Below are 21,772 nucleotides of genomic sequence, written 5' to 3'. Positions count from 1 at the left end.
TGCTATCAACCTTTTGGTGCAAATGTAGCAACCATTTTCAATAAATTTGGTTTTTAGGGCTAAATATAGGCGTATAGTCCGGCAGAACCATATACACCATTTGATACACATTGTTTGACTTATGACATTTTAGGCTACATAGTAAAGCGATCTTTTAATGTGTTAAGAAACCTTATATTGCTTCGTCCTTATAACGCAAACAATTGTTTCTACAATTGCAAATGTGAAAATTTGAAACTGTTTGCACGAAACTACAAGTACAAATCGCATATGTTTAATAAACATTTTCTAAGTGTGATACAAAAACATATACTCTCAATGCCTTACCAATAATAAAAGGTGGGAATCCATGGAGGTTACATTATGCTATAGTTCCAAGAATGTGGGTAAGGATCAACCCAATATTCATCCTCTTTTGCAGCATCCTGCCATCTTTTTTTGAATATCTTGTATTCATGATGTGATTGCCTTCTTACCTAAGTAACATTAACTTAACTAGTCAAAACCTTAATTAATCTACCATGCGTACAATTTTGAAAACTGTTTAATTAAAAAATGAATATTGGTTTTAAATAATCCCAACTATGACACATCGGTAAATAACAGTCTCAACTTTAAACTTGACTGGTAGCGGTCCCAACTAAAGAGGTATTTGTTTTTAACGGGCTGTGACAAACGGATGTTAACTCCGTTAGTGATTTCCGGACGTGGACCTTCTTCTCCGGCCGCATCATGCCGGAAACATGTAACTCGCCTCCATTCTCCTTAATATCGTTACACCATCTCCCCCCCCTCATTCAAAACTTAACCGACGTGTCGCCGTCGTAGTCTCCGGCGAAGTCCACCCTCTTCAATCATGCACCATTCGAGATAATTGACCCATCATTTGACCCCCTTAACAAAAGCCCTATGTTTATTTTGTAAATCGTGTAACACTGATTTCGATTATTAGAAAATAAGATCGGGTTTGGTGTCTAGGGATTGGCCATGGAAGAAGATGAAATCTGCTTTATTTTCTAATTTCCGATGTGTTTTGAAGAGGGAGATTGAAGAGGGAGAGAGACGGAGTAACGATGTTAGGGAGAATGGGGGAGAGTTGCAGGTTTCCGGCGTGATGCGGCTGGAGAAGAAGGTCCACGTCAGCAAATCACTAAGGGAGTTAACATCCGCTAGTCGCAGTCTGTTAAAAAAAATACCAATTAAACCAATCAAGTTTAAAGTTGGGACTGTTATTTGCCAACTGGCATAGTTGGGATTATTTAAAACCAATATTCCATTAAAAAAATAGGCTTTTACGAATAGTTTCCTACGAGTGGGATTTTACATGATCCGTTTAGTGTGTTTCTGGTCTAGCCCGCATATAAAGTATCCATTTTCACATATTACCCAACTTGCCCATTTTGGGACCGAGATCCATGGCGATGCTGGAGTATATAAATGCTAATGTATATCTTTTGAATGCAGTCCTCAACTCTATATGTATTGGATTTTGTATGATAAAAGAATACTTACTTCCAGTCTAGCATTTGGTTCTGAGGCATTAGTGTTTTCCTGCAAACAAACAAAGAAACGCACCCAGTAAAATCTCACTCATAGCAGTAACTTGTAATGTTTACAAGAGGCGGTAACTTTGGCACATTTACTAGAGCTTGAATTGCAGACGACATGTAGATTGAGTAATGAGTTAAAATGAGTAATTTTTTAATGGGGTAAAAGCTAGGTTGAACCAAACTACTTTTTGTATACTTTTAAGACCTTAATACATAACTTGTGCTAAATTTGGTTATAAACTTATGTTACTACAATAATAGTATTAAATTCCGATTAAAGTGACACGTTATGTGCTTATGCATAAGATTTTGTAGACTTTACACCGCTTTTAAGTTTTAACTCGTTCCTTTATAATTAAACCTTTTCATTTGACCCAACTAAGATAAAAGATAACTGAAATCAATATATTCATGATCAAACAAGAAGTTATAAAAATGATGATTAGACTAACCTTGTTTTGATGTTCCCCAAAGGTTGGGAGACCATAGTGAACAATGTATTCAGCATCCACAACCCCAACATTTTTTGTTCTATCCCCCTATCAAAGAAATGCTAGTGTCACCACAACAAATATGCATTTTGTATATGTTCTTTTTCACTTTGTGGTTCAATAAAACATCTTATGACATTTATAATTAAGCGTGAAAAAATGTATAATCATAAGGCAATTCACATTTGAAATGTAGATGTGAATTTGTTACAACAGTTTCATAAAGTAAAATATAAAATATTATTCTACATTTGTAAGTGACAATGTGAACAAAAGTGTGTACATTTAGTTTGTTTGGTGAAGAAAAGAAAGTACCTGTGCACAATAACCAAACAGAATATCTAGTCCCCATGCATGGTTCAAGTCATTCTGCAAAATAAAACATTTTTCTAAATAAATAACATATCAAATATGATTATTAAAATAACATTACTTCAATAATCATATATATATATATATATATATATATATATGAGAGAGATCTTTTGAGAACTATGGTGAGTTTTAAGAATTTAAGAACTTCATTCTAGGCCACACATTAATTAAATTGATTGGAATATGTGGTTGAGATTAAATCTGGCAAAAAAGTCAAAGTAGGAGAGAGAATAAAAATGCAAGTGATTACACTAACTTTTACGTCCGTTACACATGTGTAAAAAGTCGACTCGGTGCGTAAAAAATTATGTAACTTTTTTACGTGTATGTAACCTACATATATTACGCATGTGTAAAAAAAATTCGTTACGTTGAGTTATTTCGAGTTCTTAAAACTCAAAGGGGTTCTCATTTGAAATCTTCTATATATATATATATATACATATATATATATATTGTGGTTTGTAACTACGGCTTTCAGAAACGGCAAACCAAATCAGCCGTGTTGGGTGGTTCAGCTGGATTGGCTAGTTTGAATCAATTTTTTTTTCCTTCGAATTATTAGTTTGTATTAATACTTAAAAGAGAGAACTTCGATTTTGGTCCATGTGGTTTCTTCAAATTATCAATTTTGGTCCAATAGTTTATTTTAGGCTTTTATGGTACAATAGTTTCAATTAACTATCAGTTTTAGTCCAACTCACTAACGTCATCCACCAACCATTAGTTAATACAAATGTTTTTTTTTTTTTTCACAAACTTTTAATCATAAAATTTTTTAGTTTTCTACCAAAATTAAGTTTTATACCTTTTGTTTTTTGTAGTATTATGGTTATTTATATTTATTTATATATAAATATCTATACACTTTTTATTTTTAATAAATATAATATTTTCGAATCTTACTTTTTTATGCAAATGTATATTTTTAATAAATACTAACCAAGACATCATTCTTATTTTGATGGGCTGGCAAGGTGATTAAGACGTGAAATAATTATTTCAAACTCTTTAGAGTACAAAAATTTAGTTTTTGAAAAAAAATAAAAACCAATAATTAAAATTAATAAATAGTTTTTCAAAAACCTCTGTCAATTGAAAAGTAAAAAAAAAACAATATAAAATAAATATATGCTCTTTTTACCACCGAGAAATAAAAGCACAAAAGTTAAGTTTTCTAAATAATTTATAGTTATTAGAAATGTAGAATTAAAATGAAACTTAAAAAATAAATATTATGTTTTTTAAAGCCTAGATTTTATTACGGATATAAAAAGTAAAAATAAAAGCATTCAAATATAAATAAATAAATATACAGTTGCATAAAAGCTCCGGTTTTAGAAAAAAATATTTTAAAAAGGTAAAAAAGTATGTATTTATATATAAACAAATATAATAAACCATAATAGTTAGAAAATAACAAAAAGTATAAAACTTATATTTAGTAAAAAAAATTTCATATGAATTAAAAGTGTGAAAATATAAAAAAGCCCCTCAAAGTTGTATTAACTAACGGTTGGTGGATGACGTTAGTGGGTTGGACTAAAAGTGATAGTTAATTGAAACTATTGTACCATAAAAGCCTAAAATAAACTAATGGACCAAAATTGATAATTTTAAGAAACCACAAGGATCAAAACCGAAATTCTCTCTACTTAAAAAAAGATAAAAGTAGCTCTTGACTATAATATACATACATCCATACTCCAAAAATAATTAAAGTATATGATTAATAAAGGTTAAATGGCGTGTTCGGTTCACAAAGCCAGTTCCAAGTTTTAAATTGTACCAAACAGTTAATCACCAAACCAAGAAAACCAAACCATCTGGATCTCAAGCCCAAATTGTTTCGGTTTAGGCGGTTTGATCTATTGAACGGTTTTTGAACACCCCTACCATTAACGAGACCTAAATGGTTACTGAATAAAAAACTTATGAAATCTAAATACATATTCATCAATATTTTAATGTATCAGTAAATCTTTCTAGTATTAGAGAAAAATACCTGTATCATATACCAAACACATCGCCAGGCAGCTCTGGAAAACACCGGCGCCATCAATTCTACCCACCTAATTCGTCGTGTTAAAATAAATATTTCTATTATTAATGTGTAACAATGGTATAAAATTAAATCATAATTAACAAAGTAAGTTGATTAATGTGAAGGTTATACCCTGTGCAAGGAGGATAGTCATTTGTGGGGTCACATCCGTGCTTGTCACCGGGTTTAACCCTCCTAAAGATGCAGCAAACCAAAATTATTTACAAAAATGCCCCACCTGATCAACACACATCTGAGCCACAACCATGTAACTATACATCTTAGCAATATCAAGAATATATACTAACAACGTTACGGAAACATATAGGGGCACTTTCGTTTCATAACCAATTATGTCGGGAACCGCAAGAATCAGATAATGCGCTATGCATAGTGCATAGAAGATAATATGAAGTAATGGGAGAGAAAAATAGGTGCTATCATCAGGGCCGTCTCCGAGAGCTCGATGGCTTTTGTGGACCTTGCACGAGTTATAAAAATGGCCCCAATACATATATATATATATATGAAGTAATGGGAGAGAAAAATAGGTGCTATCATCAGGGCCGTCTCCGAGAGCTCGATGGCTTTTGTGGACCTTGCACGAGTTATAAAAATGGCCCCAATACATATATATATATATATATATATATATATATATATATATATATATATATATAGTTGAGAACTCAAAAAAGGTTAAAGAACTTTTAGGAACTCTTAAAAACCAAATATTTTTTTAACTTTTTTTAAATATTAACATTATTCGAGACTTGTTTTTATCATATTTATAAAAAAAAATTGATTACACATATAAATCACAAGTTACACATGTGTAAAGTTTATGAGATAAAAATTTACATGTGTAAAAAAAACATAGATATGCGTAAAAAAAACTAATTTTCATAACTGTAATCGTAAATATAGATGTCAAAAGTGATAAAACTACACTTAAATAACATTAACATACAAATTTTTTTTATAAAAAGCGTTAGTTATTAAGAGTTCCTTCAAGTTCTTAAAATAATTTAAGAGTTGTCAAATAATACTAATCCTATATATATATATGGTTTGGATCAAATACAAATGAAATTAACGTGCTAAACATGAGAATCAAGTAGAGTAATTATATATACAAGTAGAGTAATTATGTAATTATTACATAATTACATAATTACTCTACTTGTATATATAATTACTCTACTTGATTCTCATATTTAGCATGCTAATTTCATTTGTACGTTAACTTTCCCCTATATATATATATATAATCATACAAATTGTTAAGCCAAAATTTCAAATAATCAAGTGGCTTTATAAATGGATAAACCTAATCAAATAATTTACATGTGAATAATACCGTCCCACTCGTCCAGCGTCGTCTTGCCGGTTATGACTTATAGTAACCCTACACGCTATGCCATTGGTGGAACCATAACTTTTCAACTTCAGGGGTCGCAACATGATTTTAGCCGAATATTCATTAATTAGTTAACGCAATGTGTATTAATGATAATTTTATTTTTTATGAATTTAACTTTTTCTCTATAGTTTTTAGTCTTAATGTTTGTTTGAAGTTCTTTCACCAAATCTACCTATTCTAATAAAATAAAATAAATGTGGACACTTGTTATGTTTTGGTTAATTCTTACAATTTTTTCCCTCCAAAACTAATATACCCATATATATGTAATAAATCAATAATTATTCACTTTCCTTTTACACTATATTTATATAATATCTATATATTTTTATAAATATAAGTATTAACATATTATTTTACATATTATTTTACTATGAAAATTGTTTCGGGTTTTTTGTGGAAGTTAAATTTGATTTTATGGGTCAAAAGTTGGTAAATAGATTGTTTAGTACAAGTTAACTACATTTAGGTCAAAATTTGTTACGGGTCAAAAACAAAAATTTTGAGTATTTTAAAAGTTTGAGAATGCAAAATAGATTTATCGTCAAATTTGTTATGGGTTCAAAGTTTTGACTTTAAAATGTCAAAAGTATGAAAGTTAGAATTTTAAACATGATTCGGGTTTCAAGTTTATTTTTAAGGGCATTTTTTGAAATAATCAAAAGATTCAAGATTTGACAAATTGACTATTTTTCCCTCAACTATTAAAATTTAAGAAAAGATTGCGAACACCTTCGACATGCCACCCCCATGCCAATCAGTGCTTCTAACTTTTATCAAATTTGAAATATTTATGTCAACATTAATTTTTCCTTCAATGGTGATCAGAACGTTATATGTGAAGCATGCCATGCAAAACTATGCTCAAATGAAACAAAATATTCACAAAATTGAATGGGTTAACATGTTATTTTTTATGTTGCCATTATGACAAAGTCGAGAAGCCCTCTGAAACTTTTCAATATTTTTTTTATGGTATAGCTCAGAAAAACATAGTTCTTGAAAAACATCTATTGCTACAATTTAATATCATACTTTCCTTTGATGGGTGGTAAATTGGTAAATATATCAATAAATGTAACGCCTCTTTTGTATTTAGGCTGAATAGTTAGAACTACTATCGTATGAGAAGTCTTATTTTCGAAATTGGTTCATAACCAAAATTCTTTCAATTATACATATATGACACTGAGAATGAATTTTTCAATAGAAAGACGCATTCTCGGGTATGATTTTGCACGGACATTTTTTTTATTAAGTTCATTTAAAAAAATCATTTTGTGATATAAATAAAATCAATTTATGTACGCATTGTATAGATACAAGCATAGATGTAATGCATTGTTTTTCATATACGCAATGTAATTATTTTTTTAATTATAATTTTATAATTTGAATTATACCGTGTGTGACACGGGCTCTAAAACTAGTATCTTATAAAATGACATCTTGATAAAAACAAAAATACAATATATACATATTTAAAGGAAAAAAGAATAAACGTTATAAAATATTAAAACAATAACTCATAAAAAGATAATGACTAAATAATCTACATTACTGTAATATATAAAACAAAGTTAATTGGTTTGTTTATTTGTAAAGTAAACACATGATCTAAGTTGTAAAGCAATCGCTGCCAAGTTTTTTTATTTGTTTTATATAGGCCAGTGTACCAGTGATGGGCTAATAGGTGTTAATGGATAAATTCTTTTGGGCCCCTTTTGGTTTTGGGTCCTGTGCAGTTGCCTAGCCTGCACAAGCCCAAATCCGGCCCTGGCTATCATAGTTATTAAAATCGCAGCGCCTGGCCGCCTAGGCGTTTTTTTTAGCAAAGCGGTGGTTCACCGCCTTCCTTAATTAATTACAGGCGCTAATTTAGAAGAAAAGTCGGCCCTTGCTTATATTTCTGCTTGATTTTATTTGATTTCATTTGATTTTCATTTTTCTGCTTGATTTTATTTGATTTTCTTTTACTTTATCATTTAACCCATTTAAACAACTTATCTAAAATTAATTGGGTTAACATAATTAAAGAACAAGATTAACAGAGCTTATTCTCAATTTCTTATATTTTTTAATTTTAATTATTTAAAGATGCATCTTTTTCATAATTAAAAGTTTAATGTAGTGTGTTTTATTTACTAGTTGGGATCATGCAACATGTTAACATGTTTTTAAACTTTAATTTAATTTAGATTGTTGTTGAATAAATTATCATTACTTTTGATTGACAATGCTCAGATCATTAGTTTTTGAATAAACTATCTGCTTTGATGATATATGTTGGCTATTTTGGGATTTTATATGATTTTGTTAGTTTATGTTAGAGGATTATGGCTTGAAATATATTGGAATTTGAAAAAAGTGGTATTTTCCATTACAAAATATTTTTGAATTTTTTTTATTTAAGTGTGCTTTCTTTATTCGAGGCCCACGCTTTTTTTGCGCCTAGCGCCTAGGCTCCTGGAGAGGCCTTTGCGCCTTGAATGCGCCTAACACATTTGATAACTATAGGTGCGATTACATAGCCTGATAGTCGTCCACTGTATTACATTCAAAGAATAGGCACAAATTCTACATGAGGTTTTTGCGGTTGTTAACGTAATATTGGTTCTGAAATGAACGGCCTTCGTACATATATATTCATATACGCATATATTTATAATTTATATAGAGGAACATTCATTTCAGAATCAATAATAATGTTGAAAACTGTAGTTACAAATCTAACCCTTGGACTACTTATTATACAAATTGAGTAAACTGTATGTAGATCTTAATATTCAAAAAAAAAATTGATAGTATTTTATTAAAATGCATTTACGCACATTTATATGCATATGTGCACATTTTTTTAAATTTAAAAGTTCAGGAGATAAAATCAAAGAAAAATTGGAGAGAGATAAACAAACATTGAACCGAAATGTATACACCATATGCGACTCTCGCAATTTTAACATACTGTTGGTTTCGAAAAGAACGCGTCCGCGAGCATGTTCTTTTCAGAACCATTTTTTTGTTGAGAACTACGAGAATCACATAAATCACTTATACATAGTGCATTGATGATTTAAAGAGATAGTGGGGTAGGCGGTTGTCAAACCGCCTTCTGTTATATTATATGGTTCTCACATTTCTCAACGTATTCTTGCTTCAGAAATAGAGGATAACCTGTGAACAACTGAGTTGCTCCAACGTGCAGTGATCGTATGATGCACCTCAGATTGTGTGGGATCAAGTGCTGGTTGTGAGATTTCAAGCCCTTCGTCTTTAACTATCGACAAATATCTGTGAATATCATACAACTAAAATAATATTCAATCACATTTCTCATAGTAGTTACCATATGACCACAATAATATGTCTAACATTAAAAAGTTTTATTTTATGTCACAAGTTTGTACTATAAGAGACTACCATACCGGTCAGGGTCAAAATTATCAACTCCAAGATCTTCATCCCATAGAAAAATATAACTGTATTCAGCAACTATATCCGGATGTAAAAACCGTTTCGCAAACCACCTATGAAACGCGATTAAGAACAAAAGTAGGGCTGTAAACAAACCGAACGTTCAGCGAACTGTTTGGCAGTAAGTTTGTTTACATTTGTTAGTTTAATAAACGAACTGACATGAACAAAGAATTATGTTCGATTAGTTAAATGCACGGACATGAACAGAGGCCACGTTCGTTCAGTTATGTTCATGAAAGTTTGGTAATGTGTTCACTCGTTAATGTAAATCGTCTGTTTATGTTCAGTCAATAAAGGTCTTTGTATTTAATAAATTTTAGTTTATTATCCAAACATTTTAACTTTTTAAATGTTTTGCAGTTTGTCACCTTAGTTTTGTTTGTGTTCGTCTGTCCGTTTGTGTTTGTTTAACGAATGAACACGAACAAGATAAATTCCTTAATGAATGAACACGGCAAGAAGTTCTGTTTCGATTATGTGTCTGCAAACCGTCCGTTTGTCCAATCAAGGCTTAACGGACGAACATGAACAAGGTCTCGTTCTGTTCTATTCATAAGCATGAAGTAGATGTAAAAAAATTTTTTTTTTTGTTTTAAAATTACCATTTTGTTTGATTAACTGCTGAAACATGTATCACACTGTTGGCCCATTCTAAATCCTTCCATTCATCAACCACCCCATCATAATGGAAAAGCATCACACTGAAATCACTGGACAAAAACTGCATTAGAAGAAAGTAATTACCATGTGTTTATGATAAAAAAGTAAATTATATAAATAAAAAAATAAATAATAAGGTGAATAAATGATATACCTTCCTAACCATTTGATCTACCGTTTCCTTTTGTTTTATACCAACTGCAGCAGTAAATAAGCTTGTTCTAGAATTAACTTTCTGTGGATAAGAATACATGTTAATTACATCGTTAAACACTAAACTTTGCGAAAGTAGAAAAATGTTGCATTTAATTTTAGGACAGCCCAATAAGAATTGTTGCATTTATTTTCGTATCCGGTATAAATTAGGGGTGTAAACGAGCCAAATCGCTCGTGATACTCGATATCGGTTAGCCAAAAGCTCGAGCTTAAACGAGCTCGAGTCTGGAAAAAAATTGTTTAATAAACTAGCCGAAGCTCGAGCTTCACTTATTGAGCTCTAACTGGCAAATAAGCATAAACGAGCCTTTGTTTATATATTTTTTTACTTAATGTATTAGATATGTATTTATATAATAACAATTATTATATATACATATGATAAAATAACTAAATACCATATATTGTGTTATAGATAAATTATAACTAATATATATATAAAACAATTAAACAAGTATATAAATCAATAAAACCAAATAATAAATGAGCCGAGTTCGAGTCGTGCTTGAGCTTGAAAAACTACTCACAAGCTCGAGCCTGAAAAATAAAGCTCAAAACAAGCCGTGCTCAAGCTCTCAAAAGTTAAACGAGCCAAGATATAGCCTAGTTGAGCTCAATCTCAGCTCAGCTCGTTGACACTTCTAGTAGCAAATTCGTCATATTTTAGAATCTATAACTCTAATGATATGGAGGAAGAGGATCGTTCAATACATAACTAATTTTTAAGCAGAGAACTATGAGTACTGCATAAGCACATGTACCTGCTGTTTTAACTATGATACGAAAGGCGGTTATGGAACCACATAATCCACTCTCTTTCAATCTCCCACTATGTCTTGTGGGCATATTGTATAAGTGCTTATGCAGTTATCAGCTTCTCCACTAAAAACTAGCTATGTGTTGAAGATGTTATGTATGCATGCATATATGTGTGTGTAAATTTGTAACATAAGTTAATTCTCAAAGTGTACCTTACGAGTACCCCATAGTGGCTGCATTTGCAAGTCAGAAGTATTGGCGACAAGTCCTTCAGGTAATGGCTCACTTCTGTGCAGAGGTATTGACTCTTGAACAGAAAAATAACAGCTATAATAATAATAATAAACAGGCATAAAGAAAATATAAAAAAGTAATAATGCCATCGAAAACCTCTGCAAATTTTGCTAAATAGTTAAAATCAAACGAGGGACGGGAGAGAGAAACCTGAGATAAGCATATCTGCTCCTCCTCGTGTGGTTGCGGTGGCGTTTGTGTGCATGGTTGCAGTGGCAGTTGCGATGGTGGCGGTGTGGGTAGCGGTTGCAGTTGAGGCCGCGAGGTTGGCTGCTGTTGTGTTGGTGGTTGTAAGTTCTATAGGAAATGAAAGTTCTCAGAATGGCTAGAACATAAACGTATTGACTTTGACTTTGACTTTGACAAGGTGTACCGAAATTATGTATTAACAATTTATGTCAACCAAATGCTATAGCAATTTATGTATTAAAGGGTTACATAAGGGATCTACATATAGAGTTAGATGTTGCACACAATAACTTTTAAGACTATGATTATTGTAAGTACATGACTAATCTAATACATCTCATATAGCCAACGACTGGAACGAGTTATTTTACAAGATGATATTGAATTAGCCCCTCGCGATCCTATTTCCACGAGATAAAGGTATCGAGTAAAAAGATAAATCTAGAAGTCGACAACTGTTTTGTAAATATTAGCAATCTTATCATTTGTCAATATATATTTCACATTGGGAGACTTATTATGTAAGAAAATGAAAATCAATTTTCACATTCTTCATGTGGGCATGAAACACGAGGAAGAGCCTTGAACAAGGTAAGTTCACAAAATCTTTATATTTGAGTTTAGTATATGAATGAGAAACTATGTGCTGCTTCCGTGTAGACCATGAGAAAAGGTTAAAATCCAAATATATGACAATCTCGTCAATCAAAATCTGACAAGGCGCGTAAAAAGGATTCAGAACTTTGTGAACCAGCGAAGGCCTAAAGCATTGATCCAAAAGCATGTTAAAAGTAAACAATGCCATCAGAATAACATAAAATCGGTTTATTTGCAGACTAATGGCCTGCAGTCAAAGTCTTCAAAAAAATGGACACACTTTTTAACTGCAAATGTGATATAGGAGCTAGAGTAATCTACTGAAGTGCACCAACATGTGTCTATTTAACCGGACCAAAGAAAGTAGAACTATCAATGAAAGATAAGGCGTGGCCAGATGCGAGGATATAAGCTTAATTGAAATCTATAATTCGGCCCATTGTAGAAGGTTCAAAATGTATTTCTTTTGAGGGTGTATGCAACAGCAACTGCGTGGATGATTCAAATTGCCTAGTGGTTGGGTACTCCGCAAAGTCTAAGTCCACGAGAATGATGCCATATTGGGTCAATTTAACCCATGTAGGCAGGCAATTACGAAGTCTGATGTTAACCCTGAAGCCACCTTGCATCCAGAAAACTTGTCCGGAAGACTTATGCACCATGTCTTTGCAGTTTTTTTCATGATCTTTAAATTTCACAACTATTGTTATCTCATTGTTTGTGAGTAAACGTTTTTCGACTGATATTTCAATCTTGTCAATATCGAATGGTGATCTTTGAAGTGTTAATCAGAATTAAGTGGCAACCTATACCTTATTTTGATTTAGATTGCCCAACGAGTTAGTTTGAGTAGCGAGCCTACATCTTAATCTATATGCTGCCATGCTCGTTGCCTTTTTGTGAAATATAGCCGTTATCAAAGCTGTCGTACATCATATAGGATCAGAGCCTACCTTACTGCACTCTACTTTTCCCATATTTCTTTTAGTTGTTAAAATGAACCCAAGAACACTCTTGATCAAGCTTCAGTACTCTTTGTGCCCATGGAACTAGAGAAACAAAACACCGCACAACAAATGAAGTTCGTGCAAGATCAACTTCGTTCGAGGTTCTAAGACAACGAGGTGATAGTCTCACGCCTCCATGGCGATGGAACAGACGAAGATGATGGCATGTCCCATGTCGTCGAGTATGATCAGAATGGAACCATGGATCGCTAATGATATCTAGGACTTGAGCCGGACAAATTGTTATAGTGGCTGAGAAAAACAAGGTCAAGATTGTAGCTTTGAAGTTGAGGAAGTAAGCCTCTACCTAGTGGCTAAAACTTAACCTCGACTATTATCTTTTTCAACAAAATCATCACGACAAATTAAGCCCAAAGTGATTTCTCTTTCCCTTCCAAACGAGAATGAATGGAAAAAACCGATTTAAGGCTTGGTAAGCAAAAGCTCATGCCATCTTACTATATACATGAGAGCTAGTTTTTCTCAGTTGCATGTATTGAAGCAAGGGTTCCTATGAATAATTGAGAGTATTGGAACCTAAGATCACTCATGCCATTGAACTTCACCCTTAATATTCAACATAAGAAGAATTAACAATAGAAAGCAGATACATAAACAAAGATATATGATAAGTCACTGACTATTTCTATATGAAAGTCAAAAAACACAGAAATTTGCAAATATATTGTTGTTAAAGATTTAAAATGATAGGAGGGATTTGAGAGAAAACCTGAGCAGACCATATCTGATCCTCCTCCTCCTCCTCATGTGGTTGCAATGATTGCGGCGTTGTTTGTGTGTCCGGTGGTGGGGGTTGCAGCTGAGGCAGCGAAGTTGGCTCCTCTTTTGTTGGTGCTTGCAGTGGCAGTTGTGATGATGATTGTGGTAGTAACTTCTACAAAAAAATGACTTTGATTATGAGTACAAAAATTTATATGCCATGTAAAGATTGTTGGTTTTGGATCAGGAAAACAGCAAAGAAAACAAGGAATTCAGTCGAATGCAATCGTATTATTTCAATAGCCAAATGCTTACAGAACTTAATCGAATGATTACAGATGCAATTTCGACTGATTGTGAATTGAAAAGTGGATAAAATAAACTAACAACTCAAATGCTTAAATAACAAAAGAAATCAACTGAAATTCCTGTAAATCAGGTCCTCCTTTATTGTAGGTCAAAGCAGATAACGTTCACAAATCAAGCCGTGCCTAGCTGTTTACTTGGTCATCAGTTGTAACGTTTATCTCCTGGAGATTTGGTCAACACTAATCCAACACTCTCCCCCTTAGTGTTGACATCTTCGAGCAAGTCTTTCACTCCGATAAGACTCCTCATTTCAGTAAACTTCAAACGAGCCAACGGTTTTGTCAATATATCTGCTTTCTGCAGATTACCACACATACTTGTTCCCGTTCTACGCATTCCCGAATGAAATGATGCCTTGTGTCGATGTGTTTGCTCCTCCCGTGGAACACGGGATTTTTCATTAAGGCAATAGCAGATTCGTTATCAACTAGGAGTTTCACCACCTGTGCTCTTTCTTCCATTAAGTCACCAATCAAATTCCTTAACCACAAGGCTTGACAGGCTGCTGAAGTTGCTGCCATGAACTCAGCTTCACATGAACTAAGGGCCACCGTCTTCTGTTTTTGTGAAGACCAAGTAATCAAGTTGTTAGAATAATAAAACGCCATACCCGTCGTACCTCGTCGGTCTTCAATATCAGTACCGTAGCTACTGTCGCTGTACCCGAGTAATTTGCCATCACCACCAGCATTGTACTTCACCCCGTACCTAGTTGTACCTCGAATATACCTTAATATCTGCTTAACTGCTGCATAGTGACTCTGTTTTGGGTTCTGCATAAACCTGCTCACAGCCCCAACCGAGTAGCTTAGGTCCGGTCGGGTGTGAATTAGATACCGAAGGCTGCCAATTATCTTCTGATACATTGTTGGATCGACTTCTTCACAATCTTCATCTCTTGTAAGCTGCAGTTTAGGAGCCATGGGAAAAGTCGTTTTCATCTCTTGTAAGCTGCAGTTTAGGAGCCATGGGAAAAGTCATTGAATTACAAGTAGTCATACCTGCCATATCGAGAATTTTCTTTGCGTACGCCTCCTGTTTTATTGAAATTCCCGTCTTGGTTTGTTCGACCTCAATACCAAGATAGTATGATAATTTTCCCATGTCACTCATGTCAAAAACAGATTTCATCTTTCCTTTAAACTCGTGAATTCTCTTCTCACTTGACCCAGTCACAATCAAATCATCAACATAGACTCCAACAATAAGAATAAAATTTGACTCGTGTACCTTATAGACTGCCTGTTCATGTACACACCTGCTGAAACCGAGTTCTTTCAACACTTGATCCAACCGAGCATTCCAAGCCCTCGGAGCTTGTCTTAAGCTGTAAAGGGCTTTATGTAATCGATACACCAGCTTTTCTTTTCCCTTGACCTCGAATCCACTCGGCTGTGTCACTTAGACTTCTTCTTTAAGCTCCCCATTAAGAAACGCAGACTTAACACTTAAGTGATGCACAGTCCAGTTCCCTTTTGCTGCAAATGCAAAAAAGTCTAATAGTTTTAAGCCGAGCAACAGGTGCGAAAGCATCTTCAAAATCAATTCCTTTTTGCTGCACATAACCTTAAGCTACAGCCCGTGCCTTGTGCTTTGTGACTTTGCCATTTGTGTCTTTCTTGACTTTAAACACCCATTTCAGCCCGATTGCCCTGTGACCGGATGGCAATCGAGTCAAAGTCCAGGTATTTTTTCGAGTGATCGAGTCAAGTTCAGTTTTCATAGCTTCTGTCCATTCCCTTTTAGTTGCTGCTTCTTCATGAGAAGTTGGTTCGTCGTCAATTAGCAGCAGCTCTTGATTACTTTCATAAATTTCTTTAACCTGCTCTTCGTTCATGGATTCCGTGTTTCGGTAAACTTCACCAACTGACCGAAACCCTTGGAAAGGTGTATGATCAAAAGGTGCAATGTTGCTTGCTGGAATGGACGGTTCTGCCCTCGAACTCCTTCCTTGTGTATCTCCATTTCGGTTACCTGAAACATGAGATAGGGGTGAATTATAGTCACCGTTAGTACAAGGACTCGCTGCATTATCTGCAGACTGATGTGCTTGATTCTCTTCAAGTGGACTATTAACAGTTGTATAGGTCCAATCAGCAATGGACCTTTCAACCTTAGGTTTCTCCCAAGCCCACTTCTTGTTTTCAACAAAAACGACATTACGGGCTACTACAATACGATTATTAACCGGATTCAATATCCGATATCTCTTCGTTCCATCTTCCACACCCAAATACACCATAGCCTGACCCCGATCATCTAGCTTAGCAAGATGAGTCTTCATTTGTTTTACATATCCGACACAACCGAACACCCTTAAATGAGTGAGCTTCGGTTTATGTCCCTTCCACAGTTGGTACGGTGTCGTGCGTCTCACCGCTTTCGTTGTAATTTTGTTGAGGATGTAAACTGAGTGTCGAACAGCCTCTCACCATAACACTTCAGGTACGTTCATCGACTTCAACAATGACCGAGTCATCTCTACTATCGTTCGGTTCCGACGCTCCACTACCCCATTTTGTTCAGGGGTATACGGAGTCGTTAACTGCCTCTTTATGCCCTCATTCCTGTAAAACTCATTAAATGGTTGTGAGGTGAACTCACCACCACGGTCAGTTCGAAGCATTTTTACCTTAAATTTACTCTCCTCCACTTGGGCCTTGAAGAGTTTAAACTGTTGAAACGCTTGGTCCTTCGTTTCAATTATATATACCCACATGTATCTTGTAAAATCATCAACAATCAACATAAAATATCGATTACCTGCTGCTGTTTGTGGACTGATCGGTCCACACAAGTCAGCATACACCAACCCTAACGGTTCAGCCGCTCTCCACTTTGCTTCTTTTGGAATTGGTTTAGCAACTTGTTTCGCCACCAAACACCCTTCACAAACCTGTTTAGGGTGTGAAATACGTGGCATTCCAGCCACTACTTCATTCTGTGACATTGATTCTAGTAGGGCAAAATTGGCATGCCCCATCCGCATATGCCATAACCAAGTATCTTCATTCATGTGGGCTGCCAAACAAACAGGTCTTGCCACTTTCAAGTTAATTTTATACAATCTATTGGCTGACCTTTGTAATGGTCATCATACAACTTCAACACATTCCCATACATGTGTACATCATAACCCTCCTTGGTTAATTGACTAAGACTTAGAATATTACTTTTCAAAGCCGAGATGCAGTAGACATCCGGAATGAGAATGTGTTCACCAGTTTTACTTTCAAACACTAATGGGCCCCTTCCTTCTATCTGAACCATTGACCCATCTCTAAACCGAACTTGGCCGGTTATGTTGCAATCTAGTTCAGCAAACGATTTACGCATACCTGTCATATGGTTGCTTGCACCATTATCAACATAACATACATCTTTGTTGTCACTGGCTCTCGGAATTACTCGATCTTCATTCAACAAAACCATAGACGTCGCGTCTTCACCATGTATAGTCAAGTAAAGAGCCGGTTCATCTTCATTTGCTTGAGCCAGATTCGCTTCTTCCCTCTTTTCTTTTGGTTCTTTACACTCAGCTGCGTAGTGCCCGAGTTCATGGCAATTGAAACATTCAATATGTCGTTTATCCTTGTTCCTCGACCCGTTTCTTTGATGTTGGTTTTCTGCGTGTCCGCCGCGGTTACCCCTACCGTGACCACGTCCCCGAAAACCATTCCGACCACCCCGATCAGATTTTCCTCGTCCACCCGACTTCTGGCTCGTGTACTGTTGACTTTTGACTTGTCCTTTTGAGATTGTTTGACTTTCTGTTTTTTAGAATAACAGACTGTTTTCACTTGCATGATGCTTCTGACGAAGTTTTACCCTATCTTCATAGGCCTTTAAATGAGCAATTGCTTCTTCAAATGGCATGGTCTCAACATCAGAACTTTGCTCAATCGAAGCAACCAGGTTTATGAATCTCTCCGGGACCGTGTCAAACAGTTTTCAAACCAATTCTTCATCTTCCAGCGCTGCTCCAACACTATTAAATTTCGAAACCATACCCGATAATTTCCCGCATACTCATCAATAGAATCTCCATCCTTCATCTGCAACCCTTCAAACTCACTTTTCAGAATCCACATACCGGGATTTTAACGAGTCCCAAACTTCTTTGGCCGACTTCTTCTTCATTTCTTCAGGAATGCCTGAAAGATGAATGCTTGATCTTTCTTTCATCCACAACCACTCCGGTTGGTGGCTCGATCAACCCGTGGGTATCCATGATAGCTTCCATCTTGATGGACCAGGTATTATAGATTGTAGCTGTGAGAATTGGGTATTGGAAGGGAACAGTTAGAGGAATTAGGGTTTGTAACAAACGTGGAAATTTTGGCATAAAATTGGATTCTCTGATACCAAATGTTGGTTTTGGATCAGGCAAACAGCAAAGAAAACAACGTATTATTTCAATAGCCAAATGCTTACAATCGAATGATTACAGATGCAATTTCGACTGATTGTGAATTGAAAAGTGGATAAAATAAACTAACAACTCAAATGCTTAAATAACAAATGAAAATCAGGTCCTCCTTTATTGTAGACGTTCACAAATCAAGCCGTGCCTAGCTGGCTGTTTACTTGGTCATCAGTTGTAACGTTTATCTCCTGGAGATTTGGTCAACACTAATCCAACAAAGATATAAATCTACACTGTAAAGATCGATATTAACAATCTCATCATTTGTCAAGGAGCTTTTTTTGCATTTGAATGTACATGTAGGTAATTTATATATACAAAGCTTATTTATAGCTAAATTGTGGTAGGTTATACTAAAAACCTATGAGACAAAGAATTTTGTATAAGCATATCGCAGCTCATGTACTATGCTACATATCGCAACAGTGTGCTATGCTACACAAAGTCTTCAATTTTTGTTAAAAGGGTATTAACATCTAACCTACATAAAGCACTTATTTTGATATCTAAAAACTGATAAACGTATGAAGGAAAAACAAACCTCACATGTTATGTTTGGATATCGTGAACCTCGTATAATGTCTATGCCCCATCTAATCGATTTCTGCATAGGAACACCCGACTTTTGTTGATATATGCAAAAAAATCTCGAAGATCAAATTTAAATATTAGTGTATCTCATCCTAAACAACTAATTTTTATTTGCAACAACTAAATTAAACAAGGATTAACATAATATGCATACCTCTCTATGATCTTTACTGACAAATATAGCCCCAATCATTAATGCTAGGCATAGTAAAAAGGCAGCAGATAGAAAGAAGCCATAATATGCTCCTATCCTTTTTGTACTTTTCAGCCATGAGACCTAAAACACAATACATACAACAATACTTACAAAAACAGTCAAAAGACAAAACAGTTACATTTTGATGTATAAGATCAAAATGTCTCACTTCAAAAGCTCGAACCGATCTAAGTCTAAGCGACGTCGAGCCCAAGCTCGAGCCTCAAAGTGAGCCTAAAAATAAGTTTGTTTAATAAACAAGCCTGAACTCGACTGCTCGAGTCAGTTCGGCTCGTGAGCCTAAACGAGTATACTATCTATATAACTTTTTATTTAAAAACATTTAGTATATATTATTTAATCATTATTATTATATATAAAAGTATTTTATAAACTCAGAATTAAAAAATATATAAATAGCTATAAATATATATAATTTACTTAATAAATAATAAACAAGCCGAGATTCTCAAGCTTGAAAAACTGCTCATGAACCGAGCTCAAAATCTATGTAAGTTAAACGAGTTTGCGCTCGTTTATACTCCTCAAGCTTTTTAAAGCCAAGGCAATTATCAATTTTCTCAAAATGAATCATGAAAACAATTATTAAATCAACAAAGGGAATAGCATTTGAATGAATATGATGATGGTGCTTACAAATCTTGAAGCCATCGTCTTTCATTTGAATCCGTTTTACCAATTTATCGATTAAATACAAATTCAATTATTAATTAAAAAAAGCACCCTTAAAAATAAATAGATTCCAAGTATGGGAAAATGCTAATTATTATGAAATTGATCAATCATGATTATAGGAGAGGAGGAACGGAGGATGCGCCAATTTGCAAGGAGAATTACAGGTTATCAACAATTAAATGATCCACCTTTAACTTTTTACTAATTTAATAATAAGTTTTATGTATCTTAATCTTATAGAAAGAAAAAGGAAAGTGTAAAAATCGTGGTTTGGTTAGTTATGTGATTTTCCTCTAGAAAGTTGTTTTTTTTGTAAATTGAAAATAAATAACCCCATATTTTATGTATTAGCTGATAATAATCTCATCTTTGAAAATAACTGTTATCGGTCTAACCTTTCAACTATTTTTGTCTCAATAGTCACCTGTTAAAAAACACTTAACGTCGTTAAGTTTTTTTCGAGTTTCAAACTGATCTTTTAGGGTTTTTGATTGGAAGGAGAATACGAGTCGACTGATGTAAAACTTATATCGGTACGGTGATCCAAACGACGAAACATTGTTTCAATTTGGGTGTTTGAATTTCTAATTAACAAAAATCAAGCCATCTGAATCAACGTTTCGAGGTAAGTTTTACCTCAGCCAACTTTTATCTTTATTCCGATCAAAATCCTAAAACACATCAGTTTGAAACTCGAAAAAAACTTAACACGTTAAGTGTTTTTTAGGTTGGATCGTTGATAGTGATTTTTAAATGTTGAATTATTATCGGCCAGTACACAAAAGATATGAGTACTTATTTCCAATTTGTTTTTTCTTTTTTTTTGTTTTTTTTTGTAACTGGACCATCGAGGTTTCCCTTTTCTTGCCAATTACGTCTAAATCGTTAACTCCGTTTATCTTCATTGTTAAGTCAGGGGTAATTATGGAAAAGTTAAAATATGTTTGTAATAAAAGTTAAAGGGGTTAAGAGATAGACTTGGTAGTCAGAAGGCTGAACGATTGTATGTATGTTGTATTGAATAGGAAGGTTACAAAGACTATAAATAGGAAAAACAAATACACTTTACACTAATATTTACTAATACATATAATGTCTAATATGCCTCCGCAAGCTAAGGCCGGGGAGTGACCTGTAGCTTGGATCGTAAGAAGATAAACTGTTGTGAGTGTAGTGGCTTTGTAAAGACATCAGCGATCTGATCATTCGTAGAAATAAACTGAACCGAGAGTTTTCTTTGGAAAACCTTCTCTCGTACAAAGTGAAAATCCACCTCTACATGTTTTGTGCGTACATGAAAGACTGGATTTGCTGATAAATATGTAGCACCTAGGTTATCACACCATAAAGTAGGTACCGTGTTAAAAGAAACACGAAGCTCATGCAAGAGTGTTTGGAGCTAAGTAAGTTCAACAACCATGTCAGCTAAGGCCTTGTACTCAGACTCCGTGGATGACTGAGGGACAGTTCTTTGCTTTTGGGCAGACCAAGAAACAAGGTTGGATCCGAGATATATATCATACCCCCCGGTGGATCGACGGCCATTCGGGCAACCAGCCCAGTTAACGTCGGAAAACGCACTTACAGAGTTAAAGGCCAAGTCTGTGTAAGCGTGTAAGAGTGTTCCGGAGTTATATTTGATTAGTAGACCGTAAGCGACCGTACCTTGCAGGTATCGAAGTATCCGTTTAA

The 21,772-nt window shown here is 34.3% G+C and overlaps 1 protein-coding gene across 1 annotated transcript; it reads right to left on the bottom strand.

Annotated features, from left to right (window-relative positions):
- Positions 1-356: 356 nt before the first annotated feature.
- On the bottom strand, positions 357-12,737 carry LOC143581848 (uncharacterized). The gene is made up of 13 exons (XM_077064533.1): positions 12,586-12,737; positions 11,440-11,586; positions 11,208-11,322; positions 10,175-10,255; positions 9,963-10,081; positions 9,309-9,410; positions 9,058-9,174; positions 4,593-4,655; positions 4,422-4,488; positions 2,357-2,410; positions 2,003-2,089; positions 1,513-1,551; positions 357-476 (listed from the first exon to the last, which is right to left on the bottom strand). Exons 1-13 carry the CDS (start codon positions 12,735-12,737, stop codon positions 357-359), a joined length of 1,263 nt encoding a protein of 420 aa, XP_076920648.1.
- Positions 12,738-21,772: the final 9,035 nt, after the last annotated feature.

Source organism: Bidens hawaiensis, unplaced genomic scaffold (genome assembly GCF_021521415.1).
Source record: "Bidens hawaiensis isolate Kalapana, Puna unplaced genomic scaffold, B.hawaiensis_p1.1 tig00031208_1, whole genome shotgun sequence".
Taxonomy (NCBI): Eukaryota; Viridiplantae; Streptophyta; class Magnoliopsida; order Asterales; family Asteraceae; genus Bidens; species Bidens hawaiensis.
The sequence above is the reverse complement of the archived record's forward strand: the minus strand, read 5'-3'. Positions and strand labels throughout refer to the sequence as shown.